Source organism: Malaya genurostris, chromosome 2, assembly GCF_030247185.1.
Source record: "Malaya genurostris strain Urasoe2022 chromosome 2, Malgen_1.1, whole genome shotgun sequence".
Classification (NCBI taxonomy): Eukaryota; Metazoa; Arthropoda; class Insecta; order Diptera; family Culicidae; genus Malaya; species Malaya genurostris.
In genome coordinates this window covers 322266835-322284526 of record NC_080571.1, presented here as the reverse complement: position 1 = coordinate 322284526, position 17692 = coordinate 322266835, and the positions used below count along the sequence as shown (strand labels likewise).

Sequence of the window (17692 nt, the reverse complement as noted above, 5' to 3'; positions counted from 1 at the left end):
GAGTTGAACAGATTGCGAAAGCCAATATGTTTGCTTCGGCCCAATATCACTAAACAAATACGGTGAAAATCTTTAACACGTCCGTTATGGCGATGCGAAATTTCGAAACAAATGAAACAATTTGTATCCTATTGGTTAAGCTAATGTATTCAACAAAGATTGTTGATTTTACTGTAATAAATGGTTTAAATATACATTATGATTGGTGAAATTGAGATTATTAGAAAAGGAACTCTACGAAGTGGTAGATAAAACGGTCCATTTTCTTTACTGTACAGAAACATAAAAATTGAAACAGAAGTCCACGGTTGACTAGTTGTAGTCACCTAGTCGCTGAACGATTTTCGTTGTCTCTAGAGGAAGCTGACTGTTTCGCAGTTTCAGTGCGAACCAGTATTGAATTTTCTCATATTTAATTAATAATAATTGCCAGAACCAGTGTTTAATTTTCTCATATTTAATTAATAATAATTTTTACAAAGTACTTTCAAATATGGGATAATATACCTCGGTTACTCTATAACTGAGCGAACACAAATACACTGACAGCTTGCAAATACTCTTATTATGATTTGCGCAAAGTATAAATGTAAAACGCAATTTTCGTTTCGAATGGAAAACAAATAATTACATTCATATATAAAGCATCTCTATCACAACCAACGATTTTCTGATCGATGAGCTGATGAGTCAAGTTCAAGCTCACATCAACATGTGATGGAAGCTAAGTCCACAGCGCTGCGATGAATAAGTGCGAGTGCAAAGCGGTTAGCAAGGTTGAGGCTTGCACTTGAACGCCCCTCGTACTGCAATAATCGCTTAGCATGCAATACAAAGCAGGTAAAATGACAGTTTGTTAACTTTGTTGAAACTTATAATTTTATTGGGCCTTGATATCGATCTTCAACATTAAAACGAAACGTGCATCCAATCTATGAATTTCTTTTTGGTTCAATGTGATAATAACGTCAATGTAGTGTTAGTAATGTATTTCGTAACAATTTGAATTCGAATACGAGTATAGAGACATGATACGTTCAAATAGTTGTACTGCACAATTTACGCATTTGTACATAATGCATAACTTTCAACTTAAAATTTCCCTAAACCACCTAAACATAATTACTGACCATAAACAGTCATCATTTCAACTTTAAGATCGATTGTCTTACAACCTACAGATCAACGAATTTCAAAAATCACATTTCTGGTGAGCAAATCTGATATTTCAACCAAGTTCACCAACGCCATCGACACCTTTGAACACATTGAGTGCAATTTCCATCGACAGCTTCCCGGCTAGGGTACTATGCTTTTCCATGATGTTCCAAATGGTGGCCATAAAAACGAAAAAAAGTATCACACCACAGAGTAAAAAATTCAACAGCAAAAAGGCCATTTTAAGTCCGTAAGGGGCATCTAATTCGAGCATGCTGAGCAAAACGATAGCTACTCCGACTGCCATCAATATGTAATTCCGCTTGTCAGATTCCAGTTTCTTCAAACTTTCGTTGCATATGACAATACTTTCCTTAAGAGCTAGGACGGTTTCCTGGTCATTATTTTGGCTCTGTGTCGGTTCTCCACTTTCTCCACCCGTTTGAGTCGTTGCTTTTTTCAGTATTATTTTGGCGTAAACTGCCTCGTGGTCCGAATAACTTATGTCTCTACCTGGAATTCTGTTCGGTAGTGGAAGACGATGCTCCAACTGATGACCCTCGTAATGATTTGCAAATCGATACATGATATAATCGATTCTTTTACCTTGAGGACTCTTCTTGGCAAGCTCCGGATCGGTGTAAGTATTCTGCGCGATCTCGTTCGTACCCAGCTCGCCATTGGTGTACATGGTACGATCGTAGGAATCAGTAAGCTTTGTGTTGGTACGAATAATCCGGTACGCCAAATCGCCCGGCTCAGTGTTCAAATCACCGGCAAGAATCTGAACAACAGCGCTACCTCGTGTACTTTCAATGAATTGAGCAGTATCGTAAGCCTGTATGACTCGATGTGACATGTAATCGTCGAAGTTTCGGTCATATTCGGCGTGAAGCTGAAAAATTCATAACAGAATCGTTAGTGCAAGCATAGGAAAATTATTTTTCAATTTGCGTTTTTTGATGACGCCATATTATTCGCTTTATTCCCAATAACATACTGCGTTTCATTAGTTTTCTAAATACTTTTTTTTGTAAACCATCAGACTCTATCGATCGATACTTACATGAGCAGCATACACGTGTACTAGTTCCCCATTCACGGAGATCTTGGCTAATCCTACGCCTTTTCCACCAAACCAGTCACCATGCTGAATACGATGCACATACCCGTTGACCGACCACGCATGAAAGAATGCAGAAATGATGGGGTACTTGGAAAACACAGCCAGGCCGGAACCGACTACGCCACTAAAACAACCGAATGCACGATATATTTAATCAAATAAAAGCATTTGTATAGTTCAAAACAAAAATCAATTTTAATATACCTGTAGAAGTAATGTGCAAATGGAAGCACTCCTTCAACACGGTTTTTCAAATACTGATAGTCACTATCAGACCAAACTTCCTGCAGGGAAACGATGTCGTAATTTCCACTGGCCAATACATCTCCAATCGCAACAACCCGAACACTGCGGTCCTTAGATATATATGGAATGCCCCTGTAAAACAATTTTGGTAACATACCGAGGTGATAAAAAAAACTATTGATTTCACTCACCATATATTTAGCGTCAATATGCTCAATTCGAGAGCCATGTCATACTGGGAATGTATTAGTTCAATTGTTGTCTAACAAAACGAGCATAAAATGAAACAAGAAAATCAATTTTCTTAAGCTAGTTCACAACGCTGAGTTAGCAATATTATTTGTTTTCATAACACAACATTTCACATCGTTTGAACTGATTACACTACAAAACATTCGTTTGAGCTTAATAAGTGACAGACAAAAGTAACACTGGTCACTGACAACAGCAGCGTTGCCAGGTTGCCAGATTTGTCTGGCAAACACCAGATTTTTCTCGTTTCGCCAGACACTAAAACTAATCAGATATTTTGCCAGATTTTCCAAATTTTCCCAGATTTTGTCAGATCTCGCTAGATCTCTACGGGTTTGGCCTCTATACTACTCTAGGTGGGGAGACCTTTTTTTCTATTTTTTTGCTTACTGAAAATGAAGCCCGGCAAAAATTTCCTTGTATATAGTACCTAGACCCAGACAAATCCAGATAAATTTTTGAATTTTGACAGATTTTTTGAAAAAATAAGCTGGCAACGCTGGACAACAGTGACGCGACGTTTTTCTACAGTAGAGGCTTAAATGTATCACAAGAATGTCTAACGACGTTTGCAACATTATTGCGGTTTTCAGCGGGGCTGAGCATGCGACGGAGCCCGATAAGAAAAAAACGTTCAACAGTTGGTCCGATGAATGGCCCCATTTCTCAGCGGGATGCGACAGGATCGCCGTAGAATTGAGGTTTCTATTCCCGGAAAAAGGCGGTTAGTTGATCGATTGTGAGAATTGTGCAAGCATTCCCCTTCTTCACTACTAGAATTTGAAACAATGCTCCTACACTAGAGTACGGATAAGGTACAACCTTTTATGAATACGTTCGTGTTGGAGAGTGACGAGTTCATCCAACTATCACCGGCTTGGAACGGTTATGGAACGACAACATAATTTGTAAGCAATTCTTATGGAGACACACAACGTCATCGTCACGGAACATTTTGACATCCGGTACGTGAATAATATCCGGCTAAAGAAATTCTTAAATTAAGCTTGACGTCGACCGATGTTGATCAATCGTCTGAATCGTATTTGATATTGGCATTTCCTGGTGAAACCAAACTAATCTCATTTTTAGTTGTGGTTGTAAATGAACTGTCATAAAGCCTAATAGCGAAATAATGAGTGGCAGAACCCCAGATACCAGGTTTGAAGATTGTAAACAGACTTTGCAGTTTTGTTGATTTTATACAGATTTATTAAGTTTCTATAGAAAACGTCCAATTTACACACATTCAAAATTGCATTGGGCTTTTTCTCGTCATATTTACAAAATTTAAGACTTGAATTTTAACAATTGTAATATGCAAATGCGCAAAATTTTACCTATCATCTCTTCCACCAGTTAGACAATTGTTTTAATCCCTTCGCTGTATGTTGTACTGTAATTGAAAGCTTTTTGATATCGCCGAGGGCTGAGTTTCATTAACCATTCGACTCAGTTCGTCAAGATCACAAGATGCCTGTGTGTATGTGTGTATGTGACAAATCATGTCGCTCAATTTTCTATGAATTTGAATGAATGAATTGCTGAATCGATTTTCACTAACTCACCGGGTCTGATTTCCGGTTCCAGAACTATAGGGTAAAGCGTGTTTAATCATTTAGTGCGACGATGCAAAATAAAGAAAAATTCTTATTAACTTGTTGTCATAACTGTTTACAAAGTGAAAAGATTATGTTAGTTCACCTCAAAGAAAGTTTCTTTTTTTATTCAAGATTGAAAAAAATATCTTGACCAATGTATCTTCCAGTGATATTATTGAAAATATAAGTGATATATAGGGTGATTTTTTAAGAGCTTGAGAACTTTTTTAAACAATAAAACGCATAAAATTTGCAAAATCTCATCGGTTCTTTATTTTAAACGTTAGATTGGTACATGACATTTACTTTTTGAAGATAATTTCATTTAAATGTTGACCGCGGCTGCGTCTTAGGTGGTCCATTCGGAAAGTCCAATTTTGGGCAACTTTTTCGAGCATTTCGGCCGGAATAGCCCGAATTTCTTCGGAAATGTTGTCTTCCAAAGCTGGAATAGTTACTGGCTTATTTCTGTAGACTTTAGACTTGACGTAGCCCCACAAAAAATAGTCTAAAGGCGTCAAATCGCATGATCTTGGTGGCCAACTTACCGGTCCATTTCTTGAGATGAATTGTTCTCCGAAGTTTTCCCTCAAAATGGCCATAGAATCGCGAGCTGTGTGGCATGTAGCGCCATCTTGTTGAAACCACATGTCAACCAAGTTCAGTTCTTCCATTTTTGGCAACAAAAAGTTTGTTAGCATCGAACGATAGCGATCGCCATTCACTGTAACGTTGCGTCCAACAGCATCTTTGAAAAAATACGGTCCAATGATTCCACCAGCGTACAAACCACACCAAACAGTGCATTTTTCGGGATGCATGGGCAGTTCTTGAACGGCTTCTGGTTGCTCTTCACTCCAAATGCGGCAATTTTGCTTATTTACGTAGCCATTCAACCAGAAATGAGCCTCATCGCTGAACAAAATTTGTCGATAAAAAAGCGGACTTTCCGAATGGACCACCTAAGACGCAGCCGCGGTCAACATTTAAATGAAATTATCTTCAAAAAGTAAATGTCATGTACCAATCTAACGTTTAAAATAAAGAACCGATGAGATTTTGCAAATTTTATGCGTTTTATTGTTTAAAAAAGTTCTCAAGCTCTTAAAAAATCACCCTGTAGAAGAGGCATCATTACACCATCAAATGGATTGAAAAAAGGTTTATATAATAGTTTATTTTTATTATAAAAATCGATAATGTATCGAATAAAGATAGAAGTATCATTGCATAATTATTCTGGTTACAAAAAAAATTGTCAACGATCAATTTGAAAATATATTTTCCTGAACTGTGGTCTCGAGCGAGTTGAATCGACGCAATGACAATTTTGCTATTGTCGCTGCAGATGAGGTCTGAAAAAGGCAATTAGCGATAATTGTTTTTATCACGTTCATTGGCCAATCCAAAACGTCGCTACTAGTGCACATACTAGTGCATCACTACATGAATTAAGCGCGGTACTTGCGACATCATATATTCCACGTACATCCCTATTGAACATAACTCAAAATTGAGTAACACATCACTCAAGTTCATAAAAAGTGCACGTACTCTAAGCTTGATTTATCACCTATCTACTCATTTCTGTGTTAAGGGACGAAGCTTTCAACATTTGAGTATTTTTACTCAAAATAAGAATGACATATTTCTTAAAAATTTGAGTTAGCTCACCTCAAAATTTGAGTTCGTTGCACTCAAAATTCTTCGGTAATGTTTATATACATGGATTTCTAGTTAAAGTCATTCTTCTTTCTTTTAAATGGGAAAACAAAAAAGAGATTCAAAACTATTTCCTTTTGACCGGTTTGGAGTTAAAATTGAATAATTTTGATATCCTTATGTTGGACGTCTCACTTAGCATAATTGAAACCACAGAATTCTATTGAAAACAACTATGATTGATGATTTCTTGTTTCAAAAACCGGATCTAGAAACGGCAATGAAAAACGGCGTATTCTTGCATTTCTAAATTCAATTAGAATATTCCGATAATGAAATCGCAATGAACTGCAAGCATTTTTTTCACTCAAATGTTTGAAAACTAAACGCTTACTCTAATGTATGAATAAATGCGAGAGAACTCATGTCCTGAGTTAATTTTACTCAAATCCATACTCAATTTTTGACATATTCTTCCAATTTATGAATTTGAGTAGTCGCAACTCAAACCTTGAGTTATGTTCAAAGAGCGTGTAGAACGTGATTAGGTTTTTTATCGTGACGACACAAATGAACAAGTATTCATCCTTGACAGTTCAGCGGTACTGTTTACAAACAAGCTTAAACAAAAATCGAAGAGCACATCTAAAACAATCATCTTCACACTTTGCAACTAGTCACTTTTATTTAATAAATATCAAAAACGAACCGTATTCAATCGTGAACAAATGTTTTAAAACTTTATTTAGGCGATACGGACCGTAAATAGTCTGATCCAATTTGTCAATAAACAAACAAAAGAAATTTCTGTTTACAAACAGTACTGCTGGACTGTCAAAAAGTGTTCATCCGATTGAGGTTAGCAGTGACGGTAAAAAACCTAATAATTAGGTTTTTTACCGTCACTGCTAACCTCAATCGGATGAACACTTTTTGACAGTCCAGCAGTACTGTTTGTAAACAGAAATTTCTTTTGTTTGTTTATTGACAAATTGGATCAGACCATTTACGGTCTGTATCGCCTAAATGAAGTTTTAAAACAGTTGTTCACGATTGAATACGGTTCGTTTTTGATATTTATTAAATAAATGTGACTAGTTGCAAAGTGTAAAGATGATTGTTTTAGATGTGCTCTTCGATTTTTGTTTAAGCTTGTTTGTAAACAGTACCGCTGAACTGTCAAGGATGAATACTTGTTCATTTGTGTCGTCACGATAAAAAACCTAATAATGATTATCGCTGGAAGTGTTTTCAACTGCAACGAGAATATCTTTGCGTTTGCGGCATCTTGTCGCATCGCACTTTCAATTGTGCACTGCTAAAAATCGACACTTTTTTAAATGTGTTTCTCTAAATACATTTCAAGTTTCTAGACTCAGCGACGACGCAAAATAGGGTTAAACTCTTATATAAGTACGCATCGTGTTTCAAAAGTTTAGCGCATAAATGTGAAGTGTGTCGTCACATGGCTCAATCATATGTCATCACATTAAAAAATAATATATAAAAGTTTATAAAAATATACTCTGAATTGCAAAAAAACATTTTTATTTGAAAGAAATTTTGCCTCTTGTATTCAGGGTAAATTTTAGTCATACTTTAAATGAAGTGCGCATGGAACGATTTACAGCATGTGAGACTAAGTTATGTTGAAAGACTTGAGCAGATACTCAATCGAAGATGACGATGCTCAATCGAAGATGACGATGCTAACGATGCTCAAATATTACTTTTAGTTTTCTCCTTTACCAGTTCGTCGTAAAAGAGCAGCTGCAAGATCCTTTTTCATCGCAGCTTGTTGATTTGTATCAGCCAATGATTGAATGCTTCTCAATCCGTTAATTATATCCTTCGTTTTCCCAAAATATATTTCGTTCAATGTATTGCGTATTTTGTTTTCCATGTCTTCAACGATGCGACCAATATTCGCAATATGAGGACTGCTCTCACTCACTGGTGCATCCTGTTCAATCTGAAAGTAGCACAAACAAATTAAAAAAGTCTTAGTTGTTAGCGTTGTTTCACACCAAGTTTTCCCACATCGTCGCAAAAATTGATCAAACCGTTATATGACACGTAACAAACTTGATTACTTTCCATATGAAAACAAATATAAAGCTGTCAATGCAATTCAGGTGATATGCGACCGACCCATGTACTCTCAAAAATGCAGGAACTAGCCGTAACAAATTAATGAGAAACTAAGCGCTGGAAATGTTTTAGCTAAACTAATCTCTACAACTAGACCGCAATTCTGACTGCAGTAATACACCAACTTAAGGCAGACTGTAACAACGCATTCGTGCACCCATTTTGGTGACCATGATTTTACCTGTCTAGTTAAACTACCACCAAGGTTGATTGTCCCAGACGTTTGCTTCTGCGTCTGCAGCCAAAGCATTGCTGTTGACGTCAACTTGTAATGCGCAGTTCTTCCGGAACTTTTTTCCTGTACTTCCACAACATGGATAGAATCCCAGCATCCTTTCGTCTTTTGATTGCCTTCTCCTGCTTTTTTAATCAAAATAACTCCAGCGAAACCATGATCCAAATCCCACAAATATGCTGACGATACACCACCTTCGTAGTACATCTCTCGATATTGGTCAAAAGCATGATTCGCTTCAATTTCCAACTTACGTAGACGTTCCGAAGGCATTGATCCATCTTCTAACGGCGGATCGTAAGTATTGGACCAAGGCGATCGGTATGAGTCACCATCGCGATTGTAGTCACACAACAAATAATCTTTTCCTGTTTCCTTATCTTTAGCAATTTTTAATGGTTGATCCACAGATGTTAAAAGATCTTCGCATAATGCCGGAGCTAGATCGATCAAATCAATCAAATTTTTTTCAATTTGTTGTGGCGGAAGTCGTCTCATCAAATCTAGAGCACAATCCATTTGCTGTTCCGTCTGCGGATGGAAACAGTTAAGAATTTTTTTTTGGGTGTGACATTCGAAGCAAAATGTCAATAATATGAAAAAAGAGTCTTATCAAATCTTACCATACTTTAATCGTGAACGAATCTAACAACACAAAACAATTTATTGATAGATTGATCGGAGAAGGCTTAAATAGTATCTATGGTTATAGGCACTCGAGCTTAAATCACTTTTCTATGATGATAAAATGTTTCAAATTGTTCTTTTTTTTTTTTGACGTTTTCATAAAAGTAATACACACCAAGGATGCCAGGTATTTTTTTCAAAAATCTGTATTCGATCCAAGAATTTTAGTGAGCAAAATAAAATAGTCTAGACACTTTCCCGCGCATGGTCGGAAATAAATTTTCACTGTGTTTTCCATGGCAATTTGACAACTTTTAACGCCCCATTGTCACTCTGTGATTGCATTCGGCAGTCTGTGAAAATATGAGATTAGCGGCCCTTACACAAGCATTAAAAATGTCATTTTTAATGTAACTAAGTAATGATGTATTTCAAATTTGTTAGAAATCTCGTCATTAGTACACCATTACACGTTCATTAAAATGATATTATTTTATAGTAATGACATTTTTAATGACTCGTGTAAGGGTCGCTATTAATCTGTGAATCTGACATCTCTGTTGCTGAGGGCGTTTTGTTTATCACCACACACACTTATTCACTGTTATTCAGTTTAGCGCAAAAAACTTTCACCCAAAAATGAGTAACGCAAATACTAGCTCATTAAAATTGAACTGGAAGTTTATAGAATTTAAGGAAGTTTATAGGATTTAATTTAAGAATAAATTTGTTTATTCTTTCATTTGCATGAACCAAAATATATCAATTTGATATAATAATATTTTAGATTCACCATACTGGTCAATTTCTGCGAATCAGAATTAGATGCGAATCTCTTAGAAAGAGCTGTGATGCATCAGCTTACTTTTATGATTCGATTTACATCTCTATCGAAGATACATAATTGAACAGTCCATGCATGATAGAATATCGTTGCAAAAAATCAGTATTCTCCCAAAACCAATCAGTATTCCCCACAGTGTCATCTCATTAGTAGTTATTTGGCCGATCACTCGACTTTCCATCAACGAATTGTGATAAAATCGGATACAATATCTTTTTCTTTTGCTCAAAAACGCAATACCGCAGAAAAAATTGTACGAACATTGCGAGAACTCGAAGCGAATGTACTTTTTTTCATGTTATCCTTAAAACAAAATCGTCATATTACCAAGATATTCAGCTCTCAAATTTTTCGAACAAATCATAAGCGGCATAATGTTTTGCGAGCATGGCGGCTCCAGTCGAATCTCGTACATATAAGTGAAAAATATATCAAACTCGTGCACGCGAAATCAGCAGCACTGATAAACGGATCTCGTGCGATGACGTTATTAAACTGAATATTAATTTCCCTTTAAGCTGACAGGATCTGCCTAAAGTCTCAACAGATATATGTGATGAATGGAGGTACGGTTATTCTAACTACATGAAATCTGACCAAATCTAGCGAAAAATATTTAAAAAAAACATGACTCGTGAAAGACTACGTTTTATTAATTCATTTCACTCTGACACAATAGTAGCTTCGTCATGCAATCATCCGATCTATATTATTGGATCACAATTCGCTTTGTCCAGCAAAACGTCTGCCGGAACACGTTCACAGTTTGATTCCATCCTTATCAGCATTCGAAGCATACTTTTCGACGTACTTATTGTCCGGGTCGTACTTAGCCTTCAACAGCTTCCATTGCTCTGGTCGATTCTCAGTTAGAAATTTGATAACCTTGGTACTGGTTTCCTTCTGTTTCTCGCTGCATTTAGTGCAGTCGTTGTCCAGCGAATCCGGGAGAACACGCTTTAATTCGTTACCTTCGGGTGTACAGGCGCCCTCATCCATCAGGCAATTGAAGTAGTTGGTGAAGAGACGGTCCGACTTGAGGATTTCCTCCACATCGATGCTATCATACTTGGTGGTATACTTATCGTCCTGAGCAGCTACCAGGACAACTAAGGCCAAAGCAACGACGATGAGCTTCATGATAATAAATATTAGATCTATAACGACGAATTCGAAACGTTAATCTTAAATTGTTACGAGCCTCAGAGTTAATATTTTAAACTCAGAATCAATCTAAGTAAGGACCAGATTCGTACTGTGCTTCTGGGAGCTTTCTTCAGCTTTATATAGGTGAAGGCGGAATCATCATCCTACAACTATCGTAGCTACAAAACATTGATGTGATTAACATTTTCTATGATCATTCATTGCGTTCTGGTTCTGGATCACATAAAAAATTCGCGTTTCTTCTTTGCACTATATCAATTATCTGCTTCGACCATACCTAGCGATGACGTACTTGTGAATACCCTTCCAGAGACAGAAAGGATGAGGTTAAAAGAGGAAGAAAATTTTCAACGGAAGTTAGCTATTTACCTTCCGCGAAGAATAGCAATCTCTTTATCGAATCTGTGAATCTGTTCTAACAGAAAAATTATTTAGATTCATTTACTAATCTCTCTTAACTTGTCTAACAATTTATTTATCCAATATATCCAAATCTGAGAATCCAAATGAATCGAATCTTATTCCACACCGAATATGGGATTATAAAACAATAGTCATTTCAAATAACATTGCGAGTGGCGGATATTGCGTATTCGACATTCAATACCTGTTGCACTATTAGCATTAGCATTAGCAATTTATATCATTTAACACATGGATCAATAAGTCCCGAGACTAACAATGGAAACAACATTTTTCTGCAATTTTTTTTTTATTTATCAACATAATCACCTTTTAGGGTGATACAATGGTTCCAACGTTTTTCCAATTTTTCAATACCATGTTCATAAAAAAATTTATCTTTCGCTTCAAAATAAGCTTCAGTTTCAGCGATGACTTCCTCATTTGAGCCAAATCTTTTTCCCTGGAGCATTGTTTTTAAGATCAGCCATGAGCCAGTAGTCACTGAGGGCTAAATCTGGCGAGTATGGGGGGTGGGGAAGCAGATCAAAGCCCAATTCGTTCAATTTAAACTGCTTTCTGAATCATCGACTCGTTGCTGTTTTTGTTCCATCGAAAGCAATCGCGGCACCCACTTGGAAAAAACCTTTTTCATGCTCAATTTTTCATGAAGGATAGTAAATACACTTCCATATGATATCTGTGTCATCTCAGCAACCTCACGGAGCTTCACTTTACGATCTTTCATTATAATTTTTGTCACTTCACTCACATTTTCCGGTGTAACGGCTTCCTCAGGTCTACCCGAGCGTTCCGCGTCATTTGTGTCGGTACGACCACGTTTAAACTCAGCGAACCACCGACAAATCGTTGCTTTTGATGGACAAGAGTCCGGATAACATTTTTCAATCCATTGTTTCACTTGCACGGTGTTTTTACCCATTAAAAAACAATGTTTTATCAAATCACGAAACTCGGTTTTTTCCATTTTTTTAAACAAACTACAAAACGACTTTACTCCAACCTCGATAACTCAGCTGTTTCTGGTCGGATCGACTTAAAATTTTAACCCGTTTCAAGCAAAGGTTAGTACTCTAGAAAGACGTGGTTACTGGTTTACTACGAGCGCCATCTCTGCTTTAGTCTCGGGACTTATTGATCCATGTGTTATGCCAGGTAATATGGCACTAATTAGTTAGAAATGTAGATTAAGAATAACGCCTCCACATTCGAGCATATTTTTTTTTTCATTATATGGACCAAGAGAATATCTGAATTTACATTTTTCAATGCTAGTGTTTTCTGGATACTGGAATTCTTATATCGACAAAGTAACACTATAACCACAGACTAACAGACAGGGCACTCAAATTGGGTTCTTTATTCATTTTAACAGTCATTTCGAATATTCCTCTAGTTGGGACAGTACTCGAATATGTCATGATGGGGTCACGTTACCCTATCAAAAGCAATCAGTCTGTCATCTAGACTGTGTTTTTTTTTTTCATTTATCAACAGAGTTGCCATTAATACAGAATTATTTGTATTGTACTTATTTGTATACGTTCATGCTGATTTCATGCAGGGTACAGATTTGATACATATTGTGCCTACTTCTCATCCTTCAATTCAAAATCGAGCCCATGTTCTATTACGATATTTACTGACCTGACGCCACTCAATTTCGGGTGAAAATTACAAACACAATCAAAAATAGCCTACACATAGTGTCATGTCTGTTAGTCTGTTCTATAAAATTTTACGTACAACTGAGTGTACATATTATATTACCAGAAGGAGGTCGTTAATAGAGTATATTATTTTAAATATAAAAACGTTCATTTAAACTGAAAAATTAAACTTGATACTTGAAACTTGCTTACTGCAGTTTGAATCTTATAATTGGATAGCTGAATAAGTGTTTTGCAAGTAGCATTAACTTTACGTCTGCTTAGCGGTTCAAGTTGAACTGTTTAAGTTTGCAATAAGCAGTTCAATTTGAACTGCTCTGCACTGACGAGTCAAAGACGAAACGTAAAGAATAATAAAAACGGTTATGTGTCCTAAGCACAAACATAGGCTAACCCCTAAATGACCATACCTGAATCAGCCAGTAAAGCCGAAAACAACGTTTTCGTTCGGCACGTCAAGAAAGACGTGGTACTTCGGTACCAACTGAATAAGTGTTTTGCAAGTAGCATTAACTTTACGTCTGCTTAGCGGTTCAAGTTGAACTGTTTAAGTTTGCAATAAGCAGTCCAATTTGAACTGCTCTGCACTGACGAGTCAAAGACGAAACGTAAAGAATAATAATTATCCGAATACTTTTATCACATTTGTAACAGTGATTTTGGCCAGGTTCGTCAATTACGACTACTTTGCGTGCGAGTAGCTGGGATTTTCGAGATGCACGAGTAAAATTCGATACCAGAAGGAAACTTTTGAAGTTTAAACGTAATTTGGGATGTCGAAGTTTTCACAATCTTTGTATCTCGCTCGGCACACTTAGAATTTTTCTCAGAATTGGAATTATTTCGAGATGTAATAATATCTTAATTCCTGTATGTTGGTATGTGAAGATCACCTATAAATGCGTACAATAACGAAGTTAAAGTTATTCACCATTTGCATCCAGGAATTAGCAAGTGAGGTAATTTATAAATTTAAATTATTGACGGTTAACTAATAGGTTTCAGATAAAAATATTTTGTGAAATTACCTCTTTTTGCCTTTCTCATATAGCAAGGTTATGCAATCACTGTGAAAACCGAATTTTAAACCGAGGCCCGGAGGGACGAGTTTCATATACCATTCGACTCAGTTCTTCGAGTACGCAAAATGTCTGTGTGTGTATGTGTGTGTATGTGCGTATGTGTGTATGTAACGTTTTTTTGCACTAACTTTTCTCGGAGATGACTGAACCGATTTCTACAAACTTAGATTCAAATGAAAGGTCTTATGGTCCCATACAAAATTCCTGAATACTATTTGGATCCGACTTATGGGGTAAAATGTGCAAAAAAATGAAAATATGTTTTCTAACTTTTCTCATTGATGGCGCGACCGATTTTCACAAACTTAGATTCAAATGAAAGGTCCTGTGGTCCCATACGTAATTCCTGAATTTCATCCGGATCCGACTTCCAGATCCGAAAATATAGGGTAAAGTGTGTTAAAAATGTTTTACCATCACTGAAAGGGACGAAAAACCGTAAAAAAAATTCTAAATCGACTTCAAATCTACTTCAATCGATAGTTTTGATCAGTATACGGTCAAACGAACTGATTTCGATTATTCTTTTAAGAATCGAAGAAAATTATTTTAAAAAATACCACAGTATTATATATGATAGTATAATTGATATGAGAAAGGCATCATTACACCACTAGGAGGATTAAAACAGGTTTTTCAAACACATATTTGGAACAGGATATTGAATATAAACTTACGTTACTGCTTCTTGTTTTTAGAAACACGTTAAAAGCCACATTTAGCGGCAATTTATAAAATCAAGTTATATTCATGGAAAAATCGATGTGCTCAAATTTAGTTTTACATTGGTTTACATCTATTTCTTAATATCATTAATTTACATGTCGTGTAAATTTCATTTATTTTTTGTATTGTATGAAAATGTCAGTTATTGTTGTCTCTGTCCTATATCAAATTTTTAGAAAAAAAACTATTACGCACCTCGAAAAAGCCATACTTAGCATGGTCAGAACCCCCATATCTAGTTTTAATGTATTACACAACGGAAAAAATAAAAAATAAAAAAAGAAACAAACTCGCATGGATGCGTAGTGCGACCGAGAAAAATTTCAGACTACGCGATTGGAGTCCGATCTAGAGCGACCAAGTTATCTATCTCACAAGTTGTTTGGGCGACTCTGGGTCAGCGCTCGGGCTGCTCTGATCAATAAACGAAAATGGTAATAGACAGTTAATAATTTGCAACCTACTCCGATCCGAGGCAAAGCGTTTCGCCAATTGAACTACTCTGGATGTGATGAAACACATCGCAGAAAACTTTCCAGTAAAAAAAGAACTTACTGTGCACGACCGGCGTGACTCTTGTTAAAGTGCCTAATATCAGAGTGACATTTAATCCACATTGTTTGCAGTTTTGTTAGCTATATTTTGTATTTGACAGGTCGTTTGCTCGTTTGGAACGATGCTGTTAAAAATATGTCTTCCAAACAATAAGCTGTCGTCACTCTGGGTTTAGGAATTCTAGTTCAAATATTAATCTCAAGCCTGTGATCGCGGTACACTTATCAATCCTTTTCCCCACCAATCAAATTTCTCTTTGATTCTCCGGCTGGATAATATGAGATTTTGTTGTGTCTTTGTTGCCATCTATTTTTTCCCAATGTTTGCTCGATAGGATCATGAATTAACATGTTGTTTTTACTCAATGCTAATCCATCCATCCCAAAATTTTAAATTTTTCAACGTGGTGGGCAGTAGAAAGAATATTATATCCAAAATGGGCATTCGACCGAAAAAGTTTGGGAACCAGCTCTATTGATTGCTGATCATCGAAAATCCAGAAGTACTAGGAAAATTATCAAAAAACTTCAAGATGGTATCGAATAAAAATTACTACACGGTTAAAATCCGTTGCCGGTACCATGATTAATAAATTTTGAAGCATTATTAATGATAGTATGAGCAAAATAACTTAAATCATAAAAATTTGCTCATGAACTCATCAGTAATAGGCATGATCTTATGAGAAGACATGTTTCATGATTTTCATGATTTCTTAATCATGGTACCGGCAACGGATTTGTATCCGTGTATGTATTTTTTTAAAGATTGGTTTCAAATTGTAATCTAATTCAAATTCCACTAGTAGAGTTATAAGATTTGCCGGAGTCTATAGTCTATCGTGATAAAATATTTTGCTACTCAAACTGCACGTATTGTTTCCAAACCAATAAAAACATATTGAATCACACATTAGCGAATTTTTTTTTGTGCAATTGTAGGTAATTTCTTTATTTCTATCAAAAGTGGCAGCCAGAAGGCATTACAGGGTCAAGGGTCAACATCAGCAGCCGCTTTGTCCAGCAAAACGTCAGTCAAACCAGATCGAAGAAAAAACTTCACAGTTTGATTCCATCTTTATCAGCATCGGAGGCGTACTTCTCGACGTATTTGTTGTTGGGATCGTACTTGGCTTTCAGGAGTTTCCACTGCTCGGGACGGTTTTCCGTTAGGTTCTTGATGACCTTACTGCTGGTTTCCTTCTGCTTCGGGCTACACTTGGCACAGTCATTCTCCAGAGCATCCGGCAGAGAACGCTTCAGCTCATTTGCGTCTGGAGTACAGGCGCCTTCATCCATCAAGCACTTGAAATAGTTGACGAAAAGACGGTCCGATTTCAGAATCTCATCCGTGTCGACACTGTCGTATTTCGTGGTGTATTTGTCATCATCGGCAGCAGCCAAGACAACCAGAGCCAGAGCAACAATGATGATTTTCATGGTGATTAACGTTAGTAGTAGCTGTAATGCTAGAAACGAAATTCAAACTGTTAGGCGACGGTGAAATCCTCTCCTACGCTCAACTTACCTTTCACAGATCGAGGTCCAGAATTGAACTATACTTTTACCGGCTTTCCCCGGGGTTTATATACGTGAAATCTTCTACCTTCTTTCTATCATCTATCATCTTTCTTTCCAACGACGATTTTTTTTGCGCTATCTTTTGGCACCCAGACCAGATTGGCCCAGCACTCATGTAGCGAGAATATGTCTGCGGGATTAATTGTGGATGAGACCGATGACCTGACGATAGTAGGTGTGTGCTTTCAGAGGTATAATTGATCCTTCCGACAATAGATCAACTCTTTGTCTTATTTTGATAGTAAAAACCATTTATTTTAACAAACGTTGCACAGTTGAACGAAAAATCGACGACAATGATTGAAAAACGCGAAATTTGAATTCGTCACATTATGGATTTATAATAATCATGTTTGATTTCGAATAATTAGCAAAAAAAACTGTTGAATATTGCTGTTTTTATCATTTTACATGTTATAAAATGTTCACTTCAACTTTAATATTATATAATTGTATATGATAATAAACAATAAAAACCTGTTTCCATCCACCTAATGGTACGATAGCCTTTCTTTTGCTATTTAAATAGCCTCATTAAAACATTTGTAAGATTTTATCCTCGACCATTAGTATTGTAAGCTTATAAA

The 17692-nt window shown here is 36.4% G+C and overlaps 4 protein-coding genes across 5 annotated transcripts; all 4 read right to left on the bottom strand.

The window, feature by feature from the left end:
• Positions 1-974: 974 nt before the first annotated feature.
• Positions 975-2949, bottom strand: LOC131431329 (putative neutral sphingomyelinase). Its single transcript, XM_058596982.1, has 4 exons — positions 2722-2949; positions 2489-2662; positions 2225-2408; positions 975-2053 (listed from the first exon to the last, which is right to left on the bottom strand). Exons 1-4 carry the CDS (start codon positions 2757-2759, stop codon positions 1229-1231), a joined length of 1221 nt encoding a protein of 406 aa, XP_058452965.1. The 5' UTR covers positions 2760-2949; the 3' UTR covers positions 975-1228.
• A 4621-nt stretch (positions 2950-7570) lies between these two features.
• Positions 7571-9330, bottom strand: LOC131431326 (F-actin-capping protein subunit beta). Its single transcript, XM_058596960.1, has 3 exons — positions 9055-9330; positions 8378-8962; positions 7571-8017 (listed from the first exon to the last, which is right to left on the bottom strand). The coding sequence occupies exons 1-3, from the start codon at positions 9055-9057 to the stop codon at positions 7778-7780; spliced, it is 828 nt and encodes a 275-aa protein (XP_058452943.1). The 5' UTR covers positions 9058-9330; the 3' UTR covers positions 7571-7777.
• A 1260-nt stretch (positions 9331-10590) lies between these two features.
• On the bottom strand, positions 10591-11122 carry LOC131427677 (ejaculatory bulb-specific protein 3-like). The gene has a single exon (XM_058591077.1). The coding sequence runs from the start codon at positions 11040-11042 to the stop codon at positions 10662-10664; it is 381 nt and encodes a 126-aa protein (XP_058447060.1). The 5' UTR covers positions 11043-11122; the 3' UTR covers positions 10591-10661.
• Positions 11123-16440: 5318 nt separating this feature from the next.
• On the bottom strand, positions 16441-17142 carry LOC131431325 (ejaculatory bulb-specific protein 3-like). 2 transcript variants are annotated; one of them, XM_058596958.1, is made up of 2 exons: positions 17053-17142; positions 16441-16993 (listed from the first exon to the last, which is right to left on the bottom strand). In XM_058596958.1, the coding sequence occupies exon 2, from the start codon at positions 16962-16964 to the stop codon at positions 16584-16586; it is 381 nt and encodes a 126-aa protein (XP_058452941.1). In that variant the 5' UTR covers positions 16965-16993; positions 17053-17142; the 3' UTR covers positions 16441-16583. The 2 variants fall into 2 exon arrangements, with proteins under 2 accessions (XP_058452941.1, XP_058452942.1); XM_058596959.1 differs by having other exon boundaries at positions 16441-17011; positions 17053-17072.
• Between the last annotated feature and the right edge of the window lie 550 nt (positions 17143-17692).